General features: G+C 40.3%; 1 protein-coding gene across 10 annotated transcripts in view; it reads left to right on the forward strand.

The window, feature by feature from the left end:
- Positions 1-25,202, forward strand: part of LOC137521656 (myosin-binding protein C, fast-type-like) — a 193,251-nt gene that overhangs the window by 75,173 nt on the left and 92,876 nt on the right. For 7 of the 10 annotated variants that reach the window (XM_068241196.1, XM_068241199.1, XM_068241197.1 and 4 more), the window contains 8 exons: positions 2,456-2,485; positions 2,862-2,891; positions 6,600-6,671; positions 11,096-11,244; positions 14,795-14,912; positions 16,973-17,015; positions 18,674-18,736; positions 21,009-21,238. In XM_068241196.1, coding sequence (XP_068097297.1) covers positions 2,456-2,485; positions 2,862-2,891; positions 6,600-6,671; positions 11,096-11,244; positions 14,795-14,912; positions 16,973-17,015; positions 18,674-18,736; positions 21,009-21,238 — 735 coding nt within the window. The remainder of the gene's footprint in view (positions 1-2,455; positions 2,486-2,861; positions 2,892-6,599; positions 6,672-11,095; positions 11,245-14,794; positions 14,913-16,972; positions 17,016-18,673; positions 18,737-21,008; positions 21,239-25,202) is intronic. The other 3 variants (XM_068241203.1, XM_068241206.1, XM_068241201.1) reach the window with 2 other exon arrangements.

Raw genomic sequence — 25,202 nt, forward strand, 5'->3', positions numbered from 1 at the left:
AGTCTACACTGCCATGGAATCTAATAGCAGAGATGATTATAAACCATGGCCTTATTTCTTTGCCCAGGTGCTCCATCTGCTGGCTGTAGATGGTAAAACATGGGATGCAAAATGTGCTGATCTGGTTAAAATAAATAAATACATAAATAAAATAAAAAAAATATATATTATTATTATTGATTTATATATTTACATTTTCTATCTACTGAACTAAATATAAATAAGAATATGTTCAAACTCTACAGAGTCCTTTCAATATATGTTTTGCATATATTCCAAAATTAATGCTAGATTCATTTGTAATTACTTTTTTTTTTTTTTTACTGTGAGCATTTTTTTAAACTCGCTTGAAAACAAATACAATTCTTTTGCTAAGTGAGATCAGTAATTCTTGTTGCTTATGCCATCCCTCAAAAGCCCTCAAAATATTCACACACAAAAAAAGACCGACATGCATCCTTGAGTTTGATTCTGGAAAACCTTGACACATTTCATTTACCAGTTCAAATATGAGACAAGCCACTCCCATTTACATGAAGCTCCTCCTTGAACAAGCTTGTTGAAATGTTTGTGTCTTTTTTATGCCTTTCATGTCTGTCTTATTTCTCTGTGGATGTGCTTGTCTTTATATGTTGTAAGCTTAAGGCGAAACATGAACCTATGAAAAAGTCTATCGATTGGGTCAAGCCAGTCAATTATATAGTTGCTTCCAGAGGCAGCTGTATTTTTAGCCCCTCTCCAGACACAAATACTTTCCGAGACCTGTACAGCCACTTGTTTTCAACAGTGTGGAAAATCCTTAGTTAATCTAATCAAATAAATCACTTTTAAACCACTTTTTCAGAAGCTCAGGCTCATATTCTGCATCACAGACTTACAATGCTATAAGTTGCAATCTTTCAAAAAAAAAAAAAAATACAGTCTGTGCCTGCCCCCTTGATATGTGAGCAGCAGGATAAAGCAATCCAAGCAACAGCCCCTCCCTCAGAGCCTGCTATTAATTTCCTAATTTTTTTCTGCTTCTAATCATGTGATCAAATTTTTTACAACAGAACTTTTGATTGCAGAAGTCTCTCTCTCTCTCTCTCTCTCTCTCTTTTATCTTTAAATATTTTTATTATTATTTACACGATGATACTTTTTTATATTTAAATCTGTGTCTGGAGATGGGCTTAAATTTAAAGAAAATGCATTATAACATTTCTAACAAAAGAGAATTTTAGTAATTGCATAGAAATTAGATCACTTATTTGTATACACAAAACTCATGTCGAAGGCTGGGCACGACCATTGCATATGCACTTGCATTTTTTGGCAACTGAAAGATATGTGATCTTTCTATTCTATAAGCATGCATACTTGATTCAACCAAGCATGCACTTTTGTATTGATGGAAGAGAGAGAGCAAGCAAAACAAATAGTAAACAAAATTGTGTGTCTACTCAAACAAGTAGGATGAAGAGGGAGGCGAAGACACGTTTTTGTGGGAGGAGGAAAGAGGACTTGAGAAGACACAAGTGGCAGAGGAAGGATGGGGGGGTATGTGGCAGAGAAGAGGGTAGGATTAAGTAGGAGGCTGTTGCATGATGAAGTGGGTAGTTGGAAAAAAATGAGTGTGAGTGGAAGATGGAGGAGCTGTTGAGGACACCTGTACAAAAGAAGGGAGGGGGATGAGATCAGTTTCTAGAGATGGGAGAGGTTACAGAAAACATTGGCCTTGGAGGAGGATTGAAATTAGTGAAAGGATTGTGTAGATAGGTACTGGAAGAGGAAGAAAGATGATGGAAGAATGATGCTGCAAGGAAGAGGGGGATTCAAAGTAGATTGGAATTAAGGATATAAGGGGATTGGTTTCTCTGTATGCGTTAAACACATGTCTCTATACTTGCTTGGCTGCTATTACTGGTGGACAGAATTAAGATGTTGCCTGCAAAGCATGCTTTTATGAATGTGTTGTACCTGTACACTGTACACGTGACCTTGGGCTTCCTTGGGCAGTTCTCCTTGAATTGCATTTATTTATGATATGTATGGTGAGTTACAAATGAGTAAAGTGTTAAGTCTGTGCTGTAGCTGAGGTTTTTTTGCATGTTATTAGTGATTGTTTTGTCCATCTGTCATCTGAAATATCTGTGTTTTGCCACCTGTTTGTGTTTGCATGCTCACTTTTCCGAAAGCTCATCATCTGTTATTGAAGGACCAAGCACTTTGGCCAGTTTGGAGATGCAGCTCAAGAGCCTTTTTGCATGGGGCATGAGAGTTCATTGGAAGACCTCAACTGAAACCACCGTCTTGTCAGAAATCCGGTTGGCTTGTCAATGTGGTGGAGCCTTGATATTTGCACAGTAATGTCTCACAGTTGGTGTAATGCACGGTACACATCTGGATAAGTATCAATGCCAGCCACTTTCCTCTATATATTTCTGAGATTCCATTTTCATTCTTTGACTTACAGAATTTAATGATGAAGATATGCAGGAGCTTGGTGAGTCTTCCGACAGAACCAACATGACAATAAACCAACACTGGCAACCGCTGAAGAAAGCCACATTTCAATGAAGACTGGAATAGGGACGTCTAGTGGTTCATTTTGTTACTGCATCCGACTACAAGTCAAGAAATAATAGCTTATCCCTATTAGCCTATTTAGGAGGAATGTTTGCCATTGCCAATATATATAAAAAAATTGATTGAATTAAAATTTTAATGCAGTCAATTCATTTTATATTTCTATTAATATTTACTGTAATTGTTTATTTGTAAACCTATAGTTATTTGTTTCTACAGCTCCCAGGTATCAACAATACTGATAGTATATCATTTTTTCTGTACTTATTCATAAATTTTCATTTAATTTGCAGAGGACTATTTTGAAGAAATGTCATCTTTCGGTAAGTTCATGACTTTTAGAAATGTCTTGCAAAATGACCATTAGTACTTGTGACTCACTATTTTATACTGAAGCAGATGAAAACAAAAGTATTCATTTAGCGAAGTGTGAAGATCTGATCGGGTGGAGAGTATTTATTAATCTTGTGATTGAGATTCACTGAAACGTTCATCTGCAATGTTTCACACTTGGATAATATTTTTTTTTATACTCACTGATACAAGAAGACTTTTCTTACTTGGGATGCAGAATTTCTTCTAAAAAAAAAAAGACAGAGAGAGACAAAGGAGAAATGAATCTTTTTCACCAGAGTGAAGAGAGAAATTACCTAGAACTGATCCAGTTCTGAAACATGCCTGAAGAAAAGTTTCGAAAGCTTGCAAAGTAATCTTGGACAGTCATTAAAGGTATCACCTAAACAAATTTTGTTGTTATGTCTTCAAAATTACCCAAAATGAATCAGTTTTTTTTTCCTTTGGAAGAAGCCTGCAGTACGTAACAGAAGACTAAACACATAGATTTCTGTGCAGCAAAACATCCGAAGATTCAGAAAATGAAATCTGCTGCAAATAGATGAACTACTTCATGAACTGAAAAGAACAGCAGCAGATCATCTTGATTTACATTGGAACCCAACATACTGATGAAACTGTCAGTCTATTAAATGGTAACATGGACAACAAGGCAACATCACAAACAAGATTTGAAATAATAATTTAGATTCAGGAACAGTACCTGATTGCCACATGGAATTAGTGGAATTAGCAAGGATTTTTTTTAAATTAGTTTTTACGTTTTTTTTTTCCTTTTTCCCCTTTTTTTTCTTTCCTTTTTTGCCTTTTGATAATGCATTATTTTTCTTCTTATATTGGCTGAGTTTAGTGGACAGTTGGCTGTTTCTCAGTCTGCCTATGCAACTACAGTTAATAATTAGAACCATTTAGGACTTTTCAGTCTTTACATTTTTCGTTGTCATTTTTGAACTATCGACAACCACATGTATTGAAAATACAGTATCAAATGCTTAAGACGACCACTTGGAAGAATGTTAAACTCTATACATTGGATGAATGGTTTAAGGAAATGTTTAGATAACTTCAGATGACTTTTTATTGCAGTGTGCTTGAAACAATGTACTTGAAATTATCAAACTGACTACTATTATCATCAACACGTGATCTGAAAGGATGTCAGGGAAAAACTAGGCCCTACTGACAAATAATAAATAGTCTAAAACGTATATATTTAGTGCACACACATAATGACACAGCTTCCCCTGGCCCTTGGTGCAATAGAGTGCATTGGATATGTTTTGATAGGTAGGGCCCGATACAATTCAGTTTGGTCCGATTCAATTCCCTTTTTCTCCACATTTTTCTGCTAAGAGATACATTGTCCATTTTCTGATTAAAAAAATGGTTCAGCACTCTGCAAATAAAAAAGTACAAAAGGTAGGTGAAAAAGTGCTGTCAAAATTAAGTATTTTCTTGCTTGCAGGTAGCTTAAAAGCTATTTTATTGATATAAAAATATCACCTAGGAGAAAACTTAGGAGAAAAAGTGAATTAAATTGGGCCTAAAGAAGAAGACTAAAAATATACAGGAGCAGTGGAGGGGTATCTATAATTTAAACCTCCTATCAAAGAAATAAAAAAATACATGCTCAGTCTGGGTCAGTTAATCACTGTTAATCTGCCCGTATGAGGCAATTATAATGTGATTCTACATCCACTAACAAGACCACACTCTGTTGTAGCTAGCTTGCTACCTGGGGATACCGCTAACTAAAGTACAGGGGCTAGTTATAATTCATTTCCTGAGATAACAATATGTTTCACCTAAGAACAGGCTTCATCAGGGTGTATATATACATGATAACAACACATACAACCATTAAATCCACCGCCCACCAAACCCTTAGCAAAGTAGTCACAGAAACAACATTTGTGCAAACATAGTACCAGCCCAAGTCAGAGGAGCTCTGACAAATAAGATTTATAGTGTCAACAAGGTCTTTAAGGTCACACTCCAGGTACCCTCATCATTTCAAAAATTATTTTTGTAGTATAGTGCAAAAAAATGAACTTTAAAATACATTTTTATATAACCAAGAATAAGGTGGATCAGGATTGTATCTTACAATCAAGTTTGCTACTTAGGTGTTCTTTATTTTCTTGATGACAGATGTTCCCTGATATTCTGCACTACCTGTATTTCAGCCACAAATAGTACCGGGTCAGTGCCATAGTGGCTGAAGTGCAAAAAGTGTGGATCTGGCTCTGCTATGAGGTTCGCAGAAAATCTGATCTGACCCAATCAGACTGAAGCTCAGCAAATCTGTTCAGCATTACTCTGCAACTATTGATCAACCTTGATATGCAATTTTCACCAGAAGTAACCACTAATTTTATATTCTTAAACATGTAATTAGTTCCTAGAGCCCTGATCTCACAGAGCTTTCAAATGTAAAATACATATATATAAATGTACATTTCTCCAAGAGTAAAATTAACTATAAATTACTTTTTCCTATGTCGCTGTCACTTACAGTAGGTAGTAAAAAAAATCTGTCAGATTCTGGACTAGCCTATCTCCTCTTTGGAGGTTCTTAGGATCTTTATTTTGAAAAACTATGGCTGAAAGGCAGTTGCTAAGTCCAACTGCCAAAATAGTGTGCATACAGGTAGGGAGGTGGGTCTAAATATTTATATAGATCTTTTCTAGGGAATGCTTTTGTAAAGAATAATGGTAATACTGAGAATCCCCCCCTAAAGAGATGGGCTAGTCCAAAATATGTCAGATCTGTCAGCTTTTTACTATCTTCTGTAAGTGACAGGGACATAGGAAATTTATAGTTCATTTTACTTTGGGAGACATTTTTCACAATAGGGGCCCCTTGACTTTTCAGCACCCATCCCGTTGCTTACATTTCTCTACAAATATTTTCTAAACAGGGACATAACTGCACATGATGTGGCTCCCCAGCAAACTTTGATGGGCCCTTCCCCAATGTACACACACTTTCATTTGCCTAAACTGTTGACCCTCACAGCCTAGGACCTTCTTATAAGGGTCACAAAACAAGTGTGGCCATTATAATCTTCACATCCATAACAAGTGTAATAATAATAATAATCTGAACATTTGTATAGCGCTTTTCTCCTGTCGGACTCAAAGCGCTCAAGAGCTGCAGCCACTGGGACGCGCTCAAGAGGCCACCCTGCAGTGTTAGGGAGTCTTGCCTTGAACTCCTTACTGAATAGATACTTGACCTAGCCAGGATTTGAACCCTGGTCTCCCATGTCAAAGGCAGAGCCCTTAACCAGTACACTATCCAGCCACTACGTGTAGTGTAGCCACAAAAACACCTGATCTGGGGGATGGATGCCCCCGTCAGGTTAGGCATTGGGGGGCCCCCCGTAGTGCTTGGCCCCCCTGTGGTCACATGGACTTCCCCTGTTTCCAAATTACTGGTACAGTAAATATTATCAATCAGGATGGACAATCTTAATAATTGCTGGTGCAGGTCTGGGCCTACTTAGATTGGACAAGTATGCAAATGAAGAATGTACTCTTTAGAAAATAATTATCTAATTTTGAAATGAAGAGATCTGCTGCAACTATTATGTATTATTAGGCTGCTCATTAATCAGGTATGTTATTGATATAGGTATACTGTATTGTTAATCACTGTTTTGCTCTCGTTAAAGATACTGACATGGACCTGTCTGAGATGACAGGGCTACTGGTGCGGAAGCCAGAAAATGTATCTGTGGAAACCGGTATGTATCATGGATTAGCCTAACAAACATGAACTCTTCTTCACAGATTGTTTTGTATATGTAAATACACAGGCTATGATGAAAAGAATATACTTTATTATAGGGATGGGACGAATCCACAATTTCTTCGAATCCGAATCTAAAAAGGTTCTCGAATATCTCGAACCTTTCGAATCCCGAATCTAACGAATCCTGCACATAAGAATTGTGCGATCCATGGTATAGTTGCCCGCAGTATAGGTACCCAGGCATAGGTGCCCGCAGTATAGGTAGCTAGGTAAAGGTGTCTTCAGTATAGCTAGCAAGGTATAGGGGCCTTCACTATAGGTTGCAAGGTATAGGGGCATTAAGTATAGGTTGCAGGGTATAGTGGCCTTCATTATAGGCAGCAGGGTATAGTGGCCTTCAGTATAGGCAGCAGGGTATAGGGGCCTTCAGTATAGGCCGCAGGGTATAGGGGCCTTCAGTATAGGCAGCAGGGTATAGGGGCCTTCAGCATAGGCAGCAGGGTATAGGGGGCTTCAGTATAAGCAGCAGGGTATAGGGGCCTTCAGTATAGGCAGCAGGGTATAGGGGCCTTCAGTATAGGCAGCAGGGTATGGGAGGCTTCAGTATAGGCAGCAGGCTATGGGGGGCTTCAGTATAGGTAGCAGGCTATGGGGGGCTTCAGTATAGGTAGCAGGCTATGGGGGGATCCAGTATAGGTAGCAGGCTATGGGGGGATCAGTATAGGTAGCAGGCTATGGGGGGGATCAGTATAGGTAGCAGGCTGGGGGGATCAGTATAGGTAGCAGGCTATGGGGGGCTCAGTATAGGTAGCAGGCTGGGGGGCTCAGTATAGGTAGCAGGCTGGGGGGCTCAGTATAGGTAGCAAGCTGGGGGGCTCAGTATAGGTAGCAGGCTGGGGGGCTCAGTGTAGGTAACAGGCTGTGGGGATCAGTATAGGTAGCAGGCTGGGGGGCTCAGTATAGGTAGCAGGCTGGGGGGATCAGTATAGGTAGCAGGCTATGGGAGGCTCAGTATAGGTAGCAGGCTATGGGGGGATCAGTATAGGTAGCAGGCTGGGGGGCTCAGTATAGGTAGCAGGCTGGGGGGCTCAGTATAGGTAGCAGGCTGGGGGGGCTCAGTATAGGTAGCAGGCTGGGGGGGCTCAGTATAGGTAGCAGGCTGGGGGGCTCAGTATAGGTAGCAGGCTGGGGGGCTCAGTGTAGGTAACAGGCTGGGGGGATCAGTATAGGTAGCAGGCTGGGGGGCTCAGTATAGGTAGCAGGCTGGAGGGCTCAGTGTAGGTAGCAGACTGGGGGGATCAGTGTAGTTAGCAGGCTGGGTGGGCTACCTTACCTACACTGCAGTAGGTAGCTGGGTCATATCCTCCTCCTCCTCCCGCTCCCCGCAGCCTCCTCCGCTCGCCCCCTGCATAAATAAGCAGAAGCAGCCTCTCACCTCCAGCGTGGAGTGCAGTGCAGCAGACTTCACTTCCTAGTTCCCCCTAGTGGCCGCCTGACCGGCTCTTACTGATGACGTAGTAAGAGCCAGTCACTAGGGGGAATAAGGAAGTCTGCAGGAGGTCTGCCGCTCCGGAGTCCGGGCTCCATGCTGGAGGTGAGAGAGGCTGCTGCTTCTTATTTATGCGGCGGGCGAGCGGGGGAGGCTGCGGGGAGCGGGAGGAGGACACTTGCGAGCGGGGGAAGCGGCGGATGCGCGCGATGCAGCGTCGGGATTCGGCGAGCGGAAAATGGCGTCGGGATTCGAGTCCACGAATCTCAAATATTTCCTAATATTCGAGGGATTCGTGGATTCGCCGGATTCGTCGTCCCATCCCTACTTTATTACAATGGCTTCAATTCACTGAGACACATTTAGTAAAAAAAGAAAGGGTCGGTAAAATACCGCATTCTGTGTTTTAGACTTTGTTTTACTGAATTCATATAACTCACACAAGTTAATTTGATATTTTTTATCATATACATTAACTACATTGGTATTCATGTAGAATTTGCATTGTGATTTTTTGCATAAAAATACATTGTTTGAGCAGTACAATAATGTAGTGGTTAGCCTTGCAGCACTCGGTCTCCTCTTTGATCCAAGGCACTTTCTGTGCGTAGTTTGTATGTTCTGAAACCTGAAAAAAAGGCGCAGAAGTCCTTACAGAAAAATATGAAAACTCTTAAGGCACGTACACATGCCATGCCGGCGCAAACGACGGGTCCTTATCAGTCTGCCGACAGCGCGTACACACGTGCTACTGTCGGCTGAATGGCGTATGGCGTGTGTACACGCCTTTAGACTGAAATTTACCTTGCTAGCCGCATAGAGAAGAGGGGGGGGGGGGGGGGTTAAGGTTTAGAAAAGTGTGATCGGTTTAGGTACCCCAGGGGGGATAAGGGTTAGGCATCAGTGGTGAGGGAGGTCTTCATTCATCGGTGGAGGGAGGGTTCTGTGTGAGAGTAGGGTTAGGTTTAGCCATATTAAAATATCAGTAAACATTACCAATATTTTACTGTCGAAATCCAGCAGTATAAAATTGCTAATTGTAGCAATATTCTACTAGCTGCAATCCCCTGATTCCTTTTTTTCCAGGCGCCTTTTTTTTATGTGTGCTGTATGCTGTCCCAGTGTCTGAGTGGGTTTCCTCCAAGCACTCCGGTTCCCCCCACACCCCAAAAACATTCAAATAAGTTCATTGGCCTCCCTCTAAATTGGCCTTAGATACATACACTACACGATATATACATTGGCCCTAGACTATGATGCATGTATAGACATATGAATATGGTAGGGATTCATTTGTGAGCCACCTGGAGGGACAGTTAAGTGACAAGACAATATACTCTGTACAGCGCAGCAGAGGATGTCAGTGCTATATAAATACTAACTGATAATAATAATTGTATCGCACACAAACACAAATAAAATCGCAAATAGAATCTTTAATGCAAAAAATTGCATGCTTTTTCCACAATGTGAACCCTCCCTCAGTAAACCATTGCTAGCTAGAAAGTGAAGCAATGATGTTACGTAGATGCAGTGGATTTACTAGATTACTTTGCATGCAATACTAGGAGCTGCCACTGGAGGCCACCTCATGCACACTTTCCACTGGAAACCAGTCTCACAACACAATTTTATAATTACAGTCCATGTTTTTGTCTTGCAGCATGTGTGCAGCATCCAATCTGCACCACGGCCAATCACAACAGGGCAGTCGGACACACACACATACAGCTTGGAAATTATTATTATAGATTTAGTACCGTATTTACATGCGGATAAGCTGCCTTGCTCAAAAGCACCCACCAACACACTTTTAGTTTAAAAAAAAACACTCCAAGAGCTGTGACCTGCTGATAAGTTGACACCCCCACCCCATTGATGTGCCACTGTAGCCCCCCATGCAGAGTACGTGTTAGAGCGCACTGCAACATTTTGAGGCTGGCCTCTGCACCGGCGGGGACCCCGGGCCGGCGGCTGAGAGTGGAGCTGCGGTATGGGGCATGTTCGTTGCAAGGGGCTGGAGGAAGCCCCGGGTAAGTAGATGTTTTTTTTTAACTAGCTCGGACATTTCCTTTAAGTTAAAGAACGGTAAACTATATCAGCGCAACCATCAATATAAGTAGTCAAAAGATAAGCTGCTAAAGTCCAACACTCCAGTGTAGCGTCTTCAAGAACCAAAACATATGACCTGCAGTGCTAATCTCAGGATTCCATCACCAGTAACACCAATAAAAGGGGGCCTCTGAGGAAACCACATTAGTGAAACCAGTCGGGCGTGGCTGACATTTGGCTGGACAGAGTCCTGTGATATATACAATGCTTGTAAGTTGTTATCATCCTGGGTCCCTGTTGCAAGGGCCCATATGTGAGTTTCTTTTAACTGTTGTTTTTATAAGCTTTGCTGCTATTAAATTTCATAAGATTGATACGCTTAGATGAGTTTTCATTATCTTTTGTGTGCGCTTCAAATCTTGTTGGATACAACTATTCAAGTAACTTTGAACACCTATACTTGAGACGGAGGCCAGCAGGGAGGAAACCAGCCGCTGGTCTTATGATGCCTTATTTTAGACCCTGTAATTAAGGTCTAAACTCATTCTGGTAAGCGCATCTTTTTTATTGGTGTTACTGGTGATGGAATCCTGAGATTAGCGCTGAAGGTCATATGTTTTGATTTCCTTTTTAAGTTGTAGAGACATTGCTGTGACTGGAGAATTGTTGCCTATGGACTTTCTCTCTGGCTCACCCCAACCATACTAGCTCTCTAGTAGGAACAGGAGAAGGATGCTTGCAAGTGTCCTCAGTACAATGTGTGCAATAACCAAAACTCTGCTTCTATAATTATTTAGTATATATTGTACTAAAAAGATTATACAAAAATATACACTAGCTAAAGAATACAATTCTTTAAACCCCTTTTTTTTCAGGAAAGGATTTTTCTGCAAACGTCACTATAAATGGCACTAAGCTCACTGCAAAGCCTACAGTGAAATGGTTTAAAGGCAAGTGGTTGGAACTGGGCAGTAAAAGTGGAACTCGTTACAAGTTTCAAGATAGCTATGATGAAACAAATAAGGTAGGTTGGGAACAATATGAATAGTTTTCTCAGTGTGACTCTCTAGCCAAAAACATTTTATTATTTAAAGAGAATCTGTACTCTAAAATTCTTACAATAAAAAGCATACCATTCTATTCATTATGTTGTCCTGGGCCCCTCTTTGCTGTTTCTGCCACTCCCTGCTGCAATCCTGGGTTGTAATTGCCAGTTTTAGTCATTTTTTACAAACAAAAAACATGGCTGCTAACCAGCATGTTATAGGCTGAGAGAAGCTCAGTCTGTGACTCATACAGAGCCTGGAGGGCATGGAGAGGGTGTGTATAACTTCTACCTATCACAGGAGAGCAGCATATTCCTGCCTGAGCCGACAAAGCTGACAAAGGAAAGACGATTATATTATATAACAGAGATAATACAGCCACTGTGCAACTAGGAAAGGCTGCAGTAAGACAGATCACATTAGAACAGGTATAGGAACTTATAGGATAGAAGAAATAAGGCTGAAATTTTTTTTACAGAGTCTCTTTAAAGGACTGGTTTAGGCTAGTGATTTTTAATGCATGTGTAGAAGATACAGGGTCACCATCAGAAGTTTCTGGGCCGCATACTGGGCAAACCTACTGCCCCCTCTCATACCAAATCACAATCTGCAGGAAAAAAAAACTCTTTAAAGGCATGAACACGCAGATGCCCTTGTGCTCTCTTTTCATCATCTGTAACATTGACGTGTTTTTGAAAAGTTTGCTGATGTGTTGCTGCACACGTCAGTAAGGACAGCCAGGCAGGCACCAATTTGCTGGGCCCAGGGCAGGTTCTTTACTTTTTGCTGCCTAAAGCAAACATTGTATATTATACACATAGTCCCCAGTCAGCTTTAATGCACTTCCCATGCTCTGTGATGAGCATTGAGCATGAAGCTTTCATATTAACATTCATTTCTATCCTCTGTGTTACCACATGACAGGATGAATTTTTACAGATGGCATACTCATCTCATGTGTTTCTGGGCTGTTTGCAACTAAAAATGAGTTCATTTTCAAGAGTACAAAGACACAGGGAGAGTCTCAACATGCCTGAGGGACAATGCATTTGAATGTACATTATAAGTGTTACATGAGCCCTTAGACCCCAAAACATCACAGCCGTCTGTACATCCTGTGCAGAGCACACAAAAGGCAAACACACATACTACATGAACATGCATACATCACACACAGACAGTATAGGTCCGTCCGGTCCACAGGAAGAAGCAAAGGGAGGAGGTGGAAGGGGTCAGGTGTTGGCTTTGATCAGATGAAGGAAGAGAGAACCGAGAGCCCAATATAGTGTAGTAAGTCAAGGCAAATGGTATATTCAAGAGTAAAAGATATACTCACAAACCAGGGTTACCTCCAGGTAACCACTGTATAAGCAGGTGAGGAGATTAGCCTGTCCCCACTCAGGATTAAGAAGTCGCTCTCTGTAGGCGTGAAGAAAGAAAGGGGTATCCCCCTCCACCAAGGGTGGATATATGATGCAATATAAGATAAAGGCGCCAGGTGCGATTCCGACACTTTGCTGTGTGCTCCTACCTATACTGCCTGATGAAGCAGGGTTAGTCCTGCGAAACGCGTTGTAAGAAATACCCTGGAGTGTACCAATAAATTCATTTTTGTTGAAATACACAGTTGCCTGTGTCTGCTTGAAGGAGGTAAGTCCACCGCTGCCTCCTAAGCATTTTTTAATATTTTAATTATTGCTTTTAACCTTTTGGCGCCTCTGTTCAGTCTTATATTGATCAGAAGAAGAAACGCCCACTCTGATGGCAGCTTTATTCATTGGTCACAGAGCTGCTGTAGGTATTTTTAGATGGCTGAAAAACTGAACCCATTTCTTGGTGGCGAGCATAAATCAAAGGGTCCATAATTAGCCCCAAATAGAAAAACATGTAGCAAGTTATTTTGTTAGTGCATGCTCAATGCATTTTTTTGTGCATGCTCCACTGCCGCTGTGTGCTGGAGCCTCTACTGGGAGCGTCCCGTGCATAGGACCACCATCAGAAATTTCTGGGCCCCATACTTGGAAAAGCTGCGGGTCTGGTGACAAAGGGAAGACCAGAGCAGATGTAAGCAGAGCAGAATGATCGGAGGGCTGCAGGAGAATTCAGAGAAGAGAGGACTCCCATGCTGTGGAGCTAAGTGAGTTATGAATGCTGCCCTGATGACCTGCTGGTCTGCCTTCACACTCCCCTCACCCCCCCCCTCCTCCCGCGGGTGCACATCTTGGCTGTGGCTGATCACAAACTGCAGCTGGCTCCTGTGTGGCGCTGTCACTGTTAAGGGCCCCAGCCTCATCTCAGGCACCCTCCTGATGTATCTCCTGTGATGCCCTATCGGTGGCCCTGCTCATGCATGCACAGCTATAAATGTATCTGAACTACACATGCCCAGGACATTCCCAGCCACAGCTGTTGTGCACAGCCATTCAGGAGCACAATTAAAAAAAAGTATTAAGACAGGAGAGTGCATGTGCTCTTGTCCTGCTACACACTCCCACTCTCTCCCATGCGCGTTCTCGCTGCAGAGCGTTAGAGGGGAGATGAATGAATGAGAACGCATTCATTAATCTAAGTCCCCGTGTCAATGATCGCCGGCATCAATGAGATACCTGTGGTCATTGTAATTACGGAAGTAACATGTCCACACATTACTTCCTGTTCATGTACTAATAGTACGCTCAGGAAAATAATGCGAGAGGACATCTTATGGCAAAATAGTAAAAATACACCTTCCTACTTTTTATTTAATAAAATACCTACATATACATTTAAAATTAACCCCGTACCTGCCAAACTCTCCCATAGTTACCCAAATTAAACTTTTGCATTAAAAATAAAAATAAAATGACAAATAAAAAAAATACATAAATAGTTACCTTAGGGACTGTACTTTTGTAATAAGTATGTCAAGAGGGTGTATTAATGTTATGTATGAAATTACGGGGTAGTAATTAGTGATGGACGCAAAACTGAAAAAATGCACCTTTATTTCCAAATAAAATATTGCGCCATAAATTGTACCAGGGAAATATTTTAAACGTTGCAATAACCAGGACAAATGGGCAAATAAAATGTGTGGGTTTTTATCCACAGTAGTACATTTTATTTTAAAACTATAATGGCCAAAAACTGAGACATAATACATTTTTCCATTTTTCTTATTATTCCCATTAAAATGCATTTGGAATAAAATCCTTCTTAGCATAATGTCCACCCAAAGTAAGCCTAGTTGGTGGAGAAAAAAAACCCAAGATATAGGTCATTTTGTTGTGATTAGTAGTGATAACGTTATTGGCAAATGAAAGGTCCTCCCTGACAGGTGAATATTTCTCTGGTCCAGAAGGGGAAAAACCTCTCAGTGGTAAAGTGGTTAAAGAAACAGCATGTGGAATAAAGCAAGAACTCCTTAATTTAAAAAAATACCAGGTGGAAGCCCTAACCGCAGTTAGTGCTGGGGTTGATATACAGAGTTTATATAGGCTATATATGCATTGGGACTCATGACAAATCTTTCCTTCTCTTTTTGTGCAGGTCTACCATTTTAACCTGAAGGTGTTCAAAGCAGTTAAAGCTGATCAGGGTTCCTACAGGTGTGAAGTCAGTGCACCTGACCAATGTGAAAACTGCACCTTCACCGTTACAATAGAAGGTAGGTTATAATCTGCAGTGAAAACTGATCATTAGATGATGTTAGGAATGTGTGATTAGTATAGCACCTTGTACACTAAAGCCCAGTTCCAGGCATAGAGTTTGGCATCACCCATGCTGTTCAGACAGCAAGCAGGTAGGTCATGCACAGAGCTCTCAGGGGAGATTGCAGTCTGCAGCTCTAGGGATCAGTCACTATGTCTAAAGCTTATATTAGTAAACATAGGGGTTGATTCACTATAACAAATAGCGTGCCTTATCAGAGTTAACATGCCTTGTCAGAGTGGCATAGCCAACACTACAAACTTATGCCTGCTAATTGGCAATGACGAGAGCTCCACTCGTCCTGCCTGAGCCCCTGTGGGTCCAATCACTTTGATTGGCCCAATAGGCTGCCTGTCAAGTTTCCTGTAAAGTGACAGGCAGCCTATTGGGCCAATCAAAGTGTGATATAATGTCCATTAAAGTGATTAGACCCGCAGGCATGTTAACTCTGATAAGGCATGTTAACTTTGAAAAGGCATGTTAACTCTGATAAAGGTACATACACATGTCGGATTTGCGCAAACGACCCGTCGTTTGGACGTCCAAACGCCCAGTCGTATGGACGTCAAATCGGGTGTGTGTACAATCTGTCGTTTAGCTGATAAGACTGGACTTGAGCGATCCGCTTGGCGGATCACTCAAGTCCACTCTTATCAGCTTTACAACAGACTGTACACACACCCAATTTGACGTCCGAACGACAGGTCGTTTGGACGTCCGAACGACCAGTCATTTGTGCAAATCCGACATGTGTACGTACCTTTAGGCACGCTATTTGTTATAGTGAATCAACCCCATAGTCTATGTAAATGTAGTAATGTAAATATGTAAATATAGTCAGTGGCTGCAGCTGGAGTGCATCAGGGACCTGATGCTGAAAGAGGTAACTACAAACAGGTTCTATGGGGCAAACTCACTGAATCAGTGCACATTTCTTGTATAGTGCTTGTTATTCAAATAGCAAGCAACACAGGGTTGTGTATATAATGAGAGCTGAACTATTTCTGCAATTGCCATTATGCAGTTGTATATACGCTAGTAAACTTTATGTGGGCTGTGCACATGTGAATTTTACTGATGATTAATAAATCTGCCCCTTAGGGCCTATTCCCACTGGGTAGTGATGATCGTAATCAGCTAATTACCATTACGCAAATTTTCGCATACATTTTTCGCAATTTTGCCTATACGTAATTATGTTTTGTACATTTAATTGATTTCGCATTCATAATTTCATATAAAATTTTGCGTAATTTCGTGCCGACTTTGGCAGTGAATAGCAAAGCCCCCATACATAATATTGCATTTTTAAAATCGATTTTCTCAAAAACGACAAGGTCTTTGGATAAATTCTTTTTTTTTACTTGTACCCACTATTCTCCTTAACATACGTAGCGATTTTGTTAGCAATAGCATGTATGGGGGCTTTGCTATTAACCACTAAAGTCGGCACAAAATTACGCAAAATATTGCAAAAAATACGTGAAAAATTACGCAAAATTATGAAATATTACAATTACATACGAACTTAATTACGATTTTCCTTGATATTTCCCGAATTTCAATATGAAATTTTGCATATACAAAATTTCGGCCCATTGCTGCCACTGGAAGCTGCTGCCGTTTACAAAACGGCTGTAGCTCCCATTCTGCTTAGCCACGGCCCGAATGGCTAGCTGTGCCACACATGGCTAAGGGATTGAGCTTCGTGCTGCATAAATCTGTAGCATGCCATCCAGATTTGCACCAAAGTGCAAGCCATGTAACAGATAGGCAGCATTTCCCAGTGCAGCCCGCATGTGGGGAAACGCTCTGAATCTTTACCTAGTGGAAACAGGCCCTTAGCGTCTAAGATAACCTTACCTTATCATTGAGTAAACTACATAGAGTATGCAGATAGAGCTAGCTTATGGGGGCACTTTTGCTCAGCATGAAAACAGCATCCTTTAAAAGCTTCGTAACAGAATAAATATAATATTTTAAGTGTAAAGGACTGATATTGTATTCCTTATACAGCGGCTTCAAGTGAAGGAGATCTTCTGAGTGCTTTCAAGCGGTCGTAAGTATGCCTCTCTGTTAATAGTGTACTCTTTAATTGGACATTACATGGATAGTGAAGCTGGGTGGGCAGCACCCAAAAGATAAACTATAGCTAATGTTCACTCTTAAACCTTTTCTGTTGTTAAAGAGCCACTTTAGTGAAGATGCTGACATTCTGCACCTCCCATAAGCATTAATACAAAGGGCCAGGCCAAGGCAGAGGCAAGAGTGACATCAGCCTTAGGTGCAGTGGGTAGGGAGGAGAGATGGGGGAGGGTACACCATGAAGAGTATAGCCACACTTTATTTCTCCTCTCACTGGTTGAGGCATTTGTGCCGGGCTTTCTCTATTCTACCCATGATGTAGATTTTCCATCAGAAGAGCTGGTGCTTGAGTGGACATATAACCCTGTGTATGAGTGATCGGAGCAGAGGGTTTGAATGGAGAGAGTGGGGGCGTTGGGGCATTGGGGCGGTCTCCATATCACCCTGAGCAAGTGAGGGAAGGGGACACTCTCTGCCTTGGCTGCCAGAGGGCCTTGTCTCAACTCTAATGTTACAGAAGCAGAATAAATCCCTTAAAGTGGATCTTAGTGGATCTTAGATAAACTTTTACTCATTGCATAATTGTGTTCCCTACATACAGTTTATAGGGCATTGCTGAAGCCAAATACTTTTTTTTAATACCCTAATTCCCTATAAACTAAACAAGCCTTACCCACAGCTTCTCCAGTGCCTTAGCACTCTCATATCCATGTAGCAAGGGCTTATGGGACCTCAGTCTGGGCAGGAGGAGGAGGAGGTTACTAGCCGGAGATTTCAGAGGCAGAGGGGAGGAGGGAGAAGGAGAGGGGAGTGAAGTTTTCACAGGCTGAGGGGTGGAGATGCACAGCAGTTTGCCTGTGTGTAATGTTTACAAGCAGAACATGGCTGCTGTCATTGTATCACAGGAAGAAGTAATCATATACTATTGAAGCTGTTTGCAGCTATATTTGCTGTGTAAACTATCTAAACTTTAGATAAGATATATTGACAAGTTACTTGGTATAGTTAGTTTTTCAACTTGGATCCGCTTTAAACTAGTATGGAACTCAAAACTACATTTTTGCCTCAAAACATTAAACACAAAACCACAATAAACTACAGAAAACATTAAAAGACTGATATTATCTCACTTGAAGACATATTTACACTTCACTAAAGCGAATATGTAGCATTGCCAATTGCAAGACAAATGATCAGATTGTCTTGAAATTAAGTAGTTGCTGTGCAAACAAATTAGATAAAGTTATCTGCTTCCCCAATGGATACAACAGAAGCTATTCTGCATTGAATACAGAGCTTAGTGTAGCTGAAGTCAATCTGATAATTTTGGTATGGCATCAACAATTAGCTTCTGTGTTAAGTAGAAGTGTCAGTATTAACCCTTCCAGCAACTTGGAAACCATTTATGTCTTTTTTTTGCTATTTGTTTTATGCTGTGTTTAATGCTTTGACCATAGATGAAATTTGAGTTTTATACCACTTTACTGTCATAAAATCAGAGCCAATCAGTAGCTTGTTTCTAACTATATATTAAAGAGAAAATATTATGCTTTCTTGGTTCAGTCTTGAGTGGTAGGCTCACTTTATTGCACAATCACTAACACTGTGCTATGTCTTTTTCTTTACGAAAAGTGGAGATGGAAAGAGAAAAGGTGACGCTGGAGAACTTGATTTCAGTGCTCTGCTCAAAAAAAGGTAAAATGCTCTGTCTTACAGGGAATCCAAAGTCAAAATAAATGTATGATATACTGATTTGTATGTGTAGTAAATAAAATAGAAATAAAACATTAGCAGCAGAGATACGAGTCTGATATTGTTTCCAGTACAGGAAGAGTTTTTTTTATCTATGCAAAAAAGCTTCATTGAACTCTCCGACTTTCAAAGTTGCAGAGAGCTCTGTCTTCTGAAGCTTATTATCTCAACTGTCACTGGATTTTGTTTTTTTCTGCAGAGGAAAGTTCAAAAGGTCAGTAGCCTGGTCTGTGAGATCATTTAGAATGCTAAGTGTAAGGTGTAAACTGCAAATATTAGAGAATAATGCAATGTTATAAAAAAAACTATATAACTGAAAATAAAAATATGAGGAAAAAAATATTTATCCGTACTACACATCCAATTCATTAGATTATAATTTTTTTTTTCGCTTCAGTGTTCAGGACCATAGGCTTACACCCCCCTAGTGACCAGGCTATTGTTTACAATTTAGTGGTCTGCAGCTTTAATAGCTCGCTGCAGAGCCATACAACTTGGCACCCAAGTGAATCCCCCCCTTTTCTGCCCACCAACAGAGCTCTCTGTTGGTGGGCTCTGATCGCTGCTGCAGGCTTTACTCTTTTTTTTAATTAATTAATTTTATTTTTTTTATTAAAAATTACTATTATTTATTAATTTTTCTCCCCTCCCTCCCCCGCCAGCCAATCACGGCTATCCTCTCTCATAGACATCAGCCTATGAGAGGGGATCGCAATCGGAGCCTCTCCTGGGGACAGCCTAGTGACAGGGTCGCAGTGTTGTACAATGTAAATAGACGGCGGTTTCAACATCTAACAGTCTGTTAGCGGCAATCGGCACTGGTAGACTGATGATGGAGTGGAGCCCCGTCACTCAAGTGACACTCTGATGCGCATGATCCCATGTAAAATGCGCCCCAGGACCTTAACGCCTTTCGGCGCTAGGCAGTCCTGAGGCTGCCACCTTCCCGACGTCTGTTTGTGTTAGGTGGTCAGGAAGGGGTTCATGCCTCTGAACTATGGTACTTGATAACTCGCTTCCCCATCCCCAACACTGAGCATCATAAATAAGTAGCTAACAGCTATTTGTTTTCTTTAAATTGACTGACAGATAGTAGGATGCATCCTGTATGGCCACTGGCCAGTTTCTCATGCAAAACTTAAAGACGTAAGCAGATTTTGCTTCCAACCACCTGCCCTCCACAATCCTCTGTACCACATTCCAAGGACCTCCTCATTACTGGGACAGTGCCATGCTCCCCCCCCCCGCACACACCACCACATTACATGACCACAGCCATGCATGCTCCTACCATGGTGGAGTGGTGGAGTTCCCTGTTCCTCTCAGATGTCACTGGAAAGCTAGAGATCACAGCAATGGTGCAGTATCCCCCTTCCAGATGCTGGTGCGGTCCTAGGCTAAACCTGCTCCCCTTTTGATGCAGTCACTGGACCTTTTTGGAGTCCTGGTGATTATTGGGGTGGTGGTGGGGGGAGGACTTAAGGGAGAACCACCTTAAAGCGGAATATAACCCTGCATTTCAACTTTGCTCTAAAACATTATTTACAGTATATTATATGCAACCAGCATTTTTTTTTACTAGACCAGCATTGGAAGGGTTACACAGTGCTTTAAAGTTCCTGGAGATTTCTGCAGACGCATCCGAAGCTGAAATAGATACATTTTGTTTACATAAATGTATCTGAGTGTTGAATGTGACTCACTCTCTCTGATTGAGAAGGAGCTTGGAGGACAGCCAAAGAGTGTGTAACATTTATCAATAGATACATATAACTAAATAGAATGTAACAATCTGAACTTCTGCATATCTCTCCACGGAACTTTAAACCTCTGTGTTTAACCCTTCCAATGCTGGTCTAGTAAAAAAAAATGCTTTTTGCATATAATATGCTGTAAATAATATTTTAGAGCAAAGTTGAAATGCAGGCTTATATTCCGCTTTAAAGTTAGTTGAAAGGGGGAAAATGTTTATAGTGTACATAGGCTTTAGATACGACTTGGTGCACAGCTGCTGAAAGAATCTTTCAATCTGAAAAATGTACTTCTGAATGTAATATTTATAATTTATGCTAGTCAACATGGCTGGTTTCAGGATTTGCTTGGATAGGTTTTGAGTCTATAGGGGCTTTAGTGCTGATGGACAGTCACTCTCAGAATTTGCTATACACTGCTACACTATTGCCTTGGTTATAAACAACTTTTATCGCATTCATAGAGAGAAGGAGAAGAAAGAGCCAAAGAAGGAAGTAGAAAAACCAAAGGAAAAGGCCAAGAAAAAAAATGAAGATGATCCAATGGAGAATATCCCCCCTCATGTCTGGGAAATATTGAAGAAAGCCAAGCCAAGTGAATATGAAAAAATTGCCTTCCAACATGGTGTCACTGACCTGAGAGGCATGCTTAAGCATTTAAAGAAGAAAAAAATTGAAATTAAGAAAATTGAAGGTATTTATATAGTTCTGAATTTGAAACCGTATTCGACGAACTTCAGGGATCATAACAGCCTTATCATGATTGTAACTAGGACTTATATAATGCCTCATAGCCAAATGTTTATTCTCCACTCATGTATACAAGACACGATGGGGTACATTCACTGGGCAAAGATTCAATAAGGGCGCCAGGAGAAAAGGTTGTGGAGTGAAGCCAAAATTATAAAATATCACCTGCAACAATGGTTTTTTATCATTTCATCTTTGAGTTAGAATAATAAATATGTTAAAATAACGGTATTATAAAGGGCGTGGGGGAAATTGCAGTATATCATCTATAACAATGAAAACGAAGAAATATTTACAGTCGTAATAAGGATAATAAAATATTAGTAAATATTACCAATATTTTACTACAAATAAACCTAACCCTACACACAGAATCCTCCTTCTACTGATGCCTAACCCTAACCCCCCGGTGGTATCTAACCCTAAGACCCCCCCTGGATTTGCCTAACCCTAAAACCCCCCTTCCTGATGCCTATTGCCTAACCCTAATGGTGCCCATAGACGGTACAATAAAAACATTTGGTTTTCCCATTTATTCGACCACAACAATCAAATCTAATGAAAGGCAAAAATAATATTTTCTTTTGATCAAGAAAAACAAACGATTATCCTGTTTTTTTTAATAAAAATCGGATCGGAAAAATCATTATATTCGATCTAACGAAATAATCCATCTAAATTATCTAATTGAAAAAAAAGTAAAAGTTGTACCATGTATGGGCACCATAAGACATACCATAAATTTCAAAATGATAATTCTCAAATTGAATGTCAAAAGTAAAGTTTTAAGCGCGCGCATAAACCGCGCGAAGCATAGCGCGACCGTGCTATGAGTTAGCACGGCTTTGGGAATCAACCCCAAAATGTTCTAAATGTTATACACACAATGCATACATTGGATGAGTAATGCTCATTACAGGCACTATTCGTGACCTTGAGACTTTACTGTGTACTCCTATCTGTTTATTGCCTGAGGAAGCGGGAACATACCCGTGAAACGCATTGCACTGCTTGTTTTGGAGTATATTAATAAGCCTGTTGTCATAAAACTGATGGTATCTTGTCTGCTTCGAGGAGGCGAGTCCACCACCACCTCCTGAGGGATTTTAAGCCTTTTAGAACCTTTTATCCTGCTGGCGCCTCTGTTCACTCTTACATCATTACACAAATAGCTTAGCTCGTATTCTACAAGCCATGTGTGCATTGTGTGTATAACCTGAGCTACACAAAGTGCATCATATCTTACGTAGTTTACATAATGCCCAGTAAATTACGTGTGTGCCTACCTGCTGCGCACGTAAATGTTACTGGTATTTAGTGAGTATACTTCAATGTTCCCCGTAGTCAGGTATTGCATACTGCTTCCCCATCCCCAGACTGAAGCAGCTGAATAGCATTATTTTTTTAATTTGAGTGCTGCTATTGACATAATGGAATTATTAGCCATATGCCAGTTTAGACACCTTGGCCCATATGCAATTAATGTTTTCTCCTGAGTTTTCTCCTAGGTGATATTTTTAAACTTGTCAATAAAATGCCTTTTAAGCCACCAGAAAGCAAGAAAATACTCAAAATAATTTTGATAGTACCTTTTCACAAACTTTTTGGTACTTTTTTTAGTTGAAAAGTGCTGGAAAGTTATTTTAAATTGAAGATGAAAAATTATCTCCTAGGAGAAAACTCAGGTGGAAAAGTGAATTGCATATGGCCCCAGGTGTTTGATTTGGGTCCCAGCTATTGAAAAATGTTTCTGGGCATTGATGCCTAACTGATATAATGTAACTGTGCACCAGCTCTCAAATACAAAGGAGGTTAGAGTTAGATTTATGTGTGAACCAAGCCTAATGGTACCCATACACAGTACAATAAAAACGCTTGATTTTCCAGGTTTTTTTAGACCAAAACGATCAAATCGAATCAATTAAAGTTGAATCAACTGATCGAATCAAAGTTGAAAATAATCTTTTTTTTCGATCAAGAAAAATTAACAATTGGCACGTTTTTTTTTCTATAAATCCGATCAGACATGTTGGAAAAATCTTTATATTCAATCTAACTGAATAATCTAACTAAATGATTTAATAAAAAATTAAAATTGTACCATGTATGGGCACCTTAAGAGATAAATCTAATAAAAATGTTATAGTCTATAACATATCTGTATAGATACTGTTACAATATGTTTTAAATCTAAATTGGAGATTAGTTATCAAATTAAACATGTAACTCTATATTAAAAGACATGTATATGTTTTTGTATCAGTAGAGTGTTGTACCATGTTAGCACTGAAGGGTGTCTTTAAATCACAGAAAGAACGACTAATAGCAGAAAAAAATGTATACATTGGTTCAAATCTGTAGATAAAGGATTGAACAAGGAGGTTGATGGTATTGAACATCATAATTCTTTTTCAGCTTTGACAATATTGCATCCATTCTGCTTGTAGCTATCTTTGAACTTGTAATTTACTATGCCTCTGTACCAGTCTGGGTCTCAGTTATGTGAGGATTGAGTAAACAAAGGGTCTTATCTATTTGTCATAAATTAGCTAACATCCTCTCATCTAACTTCTTGTCAGCATCCAGGATTTGAGTCTAAAGTAGCATGAGTATCTAAAAGCTTGCGCCATCTCCTTTACTGAGCACAACCTAAGTATTTAGAGATGTAATGATGTGGTGAAAGGAGATCTGTCCCTGCCTATACCAGTTACAAAAATGTCATGCACTGCTGCCAAGCTGCACACAGTCAGGCTGGTGTTCACTTATCTTTGGTCAGCCAAGGGCTTTAGACCCAAACTACAGGAACACCACACACATATAATGCAATCTCATATGGGTAGCAATGAAACAACTAAGCATACAATACGGCACTGATATGTAACACAATACTCAGTAGTCTCTCTCTAAGAGATGTAAATTCTCTGCTTAGTAGTACACAGAAGGCTAACTTATGAAATAAAGATATAATATTCCAAAAAGTTGAATAGTTCAGGAAGAATATATACAAAATAATATTGACAAAAACAAAAGTAAAAATGACAAGAACATATAACAAGACATTTGCTTATAAAAATAAAAGGGAATAAAACAGAAATAGAACTTTGCTCAGTGTAAGGTCTAATTCCCCGGTGTGGGAGAACACAACACTGACTTAAAGAGAACCAGAGGCGAAGCACCCTCATGTATTTTACCATATATATCAATGGGATACACAAACACCTACTCAGCTCTTTGTTTCATCTTTCACTGCTCAATCTTCTTGTTACCAGCTCTGATAAAATCAGTCTAGCTTTCCCCGGAATGATTATAGCTGAGTCAGTCTTCTATGATGTCTTTTTAAAGCCCAAGCCTGCCCCCTCCTGGCTCTGCTTTCCTGCTATGAGGAGACATAGCAGGAAAGCAGAGCCAGGAGGGGGTGGGCTTAGGCTTGAAAAGACAACACAGAAGACTGACTCAGCTATAAACATTCTGGGAAAAGCTAGACTGAATGCTCAGTCGGAGATTTTATCAGAGCTGATAACAAGAACACTTAGTAATAAAAGATGAAACAAAGAGCAGAGTAGGTGTTTACTGTCATGTTCCCATAGATATACAGTATATGGTAAATTACATAAGGGTGCTTCGTCTCTGGTTCTCTTTAAATCAGGGTAACCCCTAGCGTGTAGCAGTCTCCACAGAGTTATGCTCACAGGATCTCAGAGTGGACCATTTATAGCATAGCATGAACAATATCAAATGGAATGACATCCCACTTTAAGTGTATTCACATGTTTGACAGTTTTTTTATTTTGTCAATACACACCAGACAGCACTGTCTATTCATCCCATGACAATGGCCTCAATTCATTAAGCGTTATCAAACACTTTATCGAACGTTTGATAACTTACCTCATGAGTAAAATCTAATT

This window comes from Hyperolius riggenbachi, chromosome 6, assembly GCF_040937935.1.
Source record: "Hyperolius riggenbachi isolate aHypRig1 chromosome 6, aHypRig1.pri, whole genome shotgun sequence".
In the NCBI taxonomy this organism is placed as follows: domain Eukaryota; kingdom Metazoa; phylum Chordata; class Amphibia; order Anura; family Hyperoliidae; genus Hyperolius; species Hyperolius riggenbachi.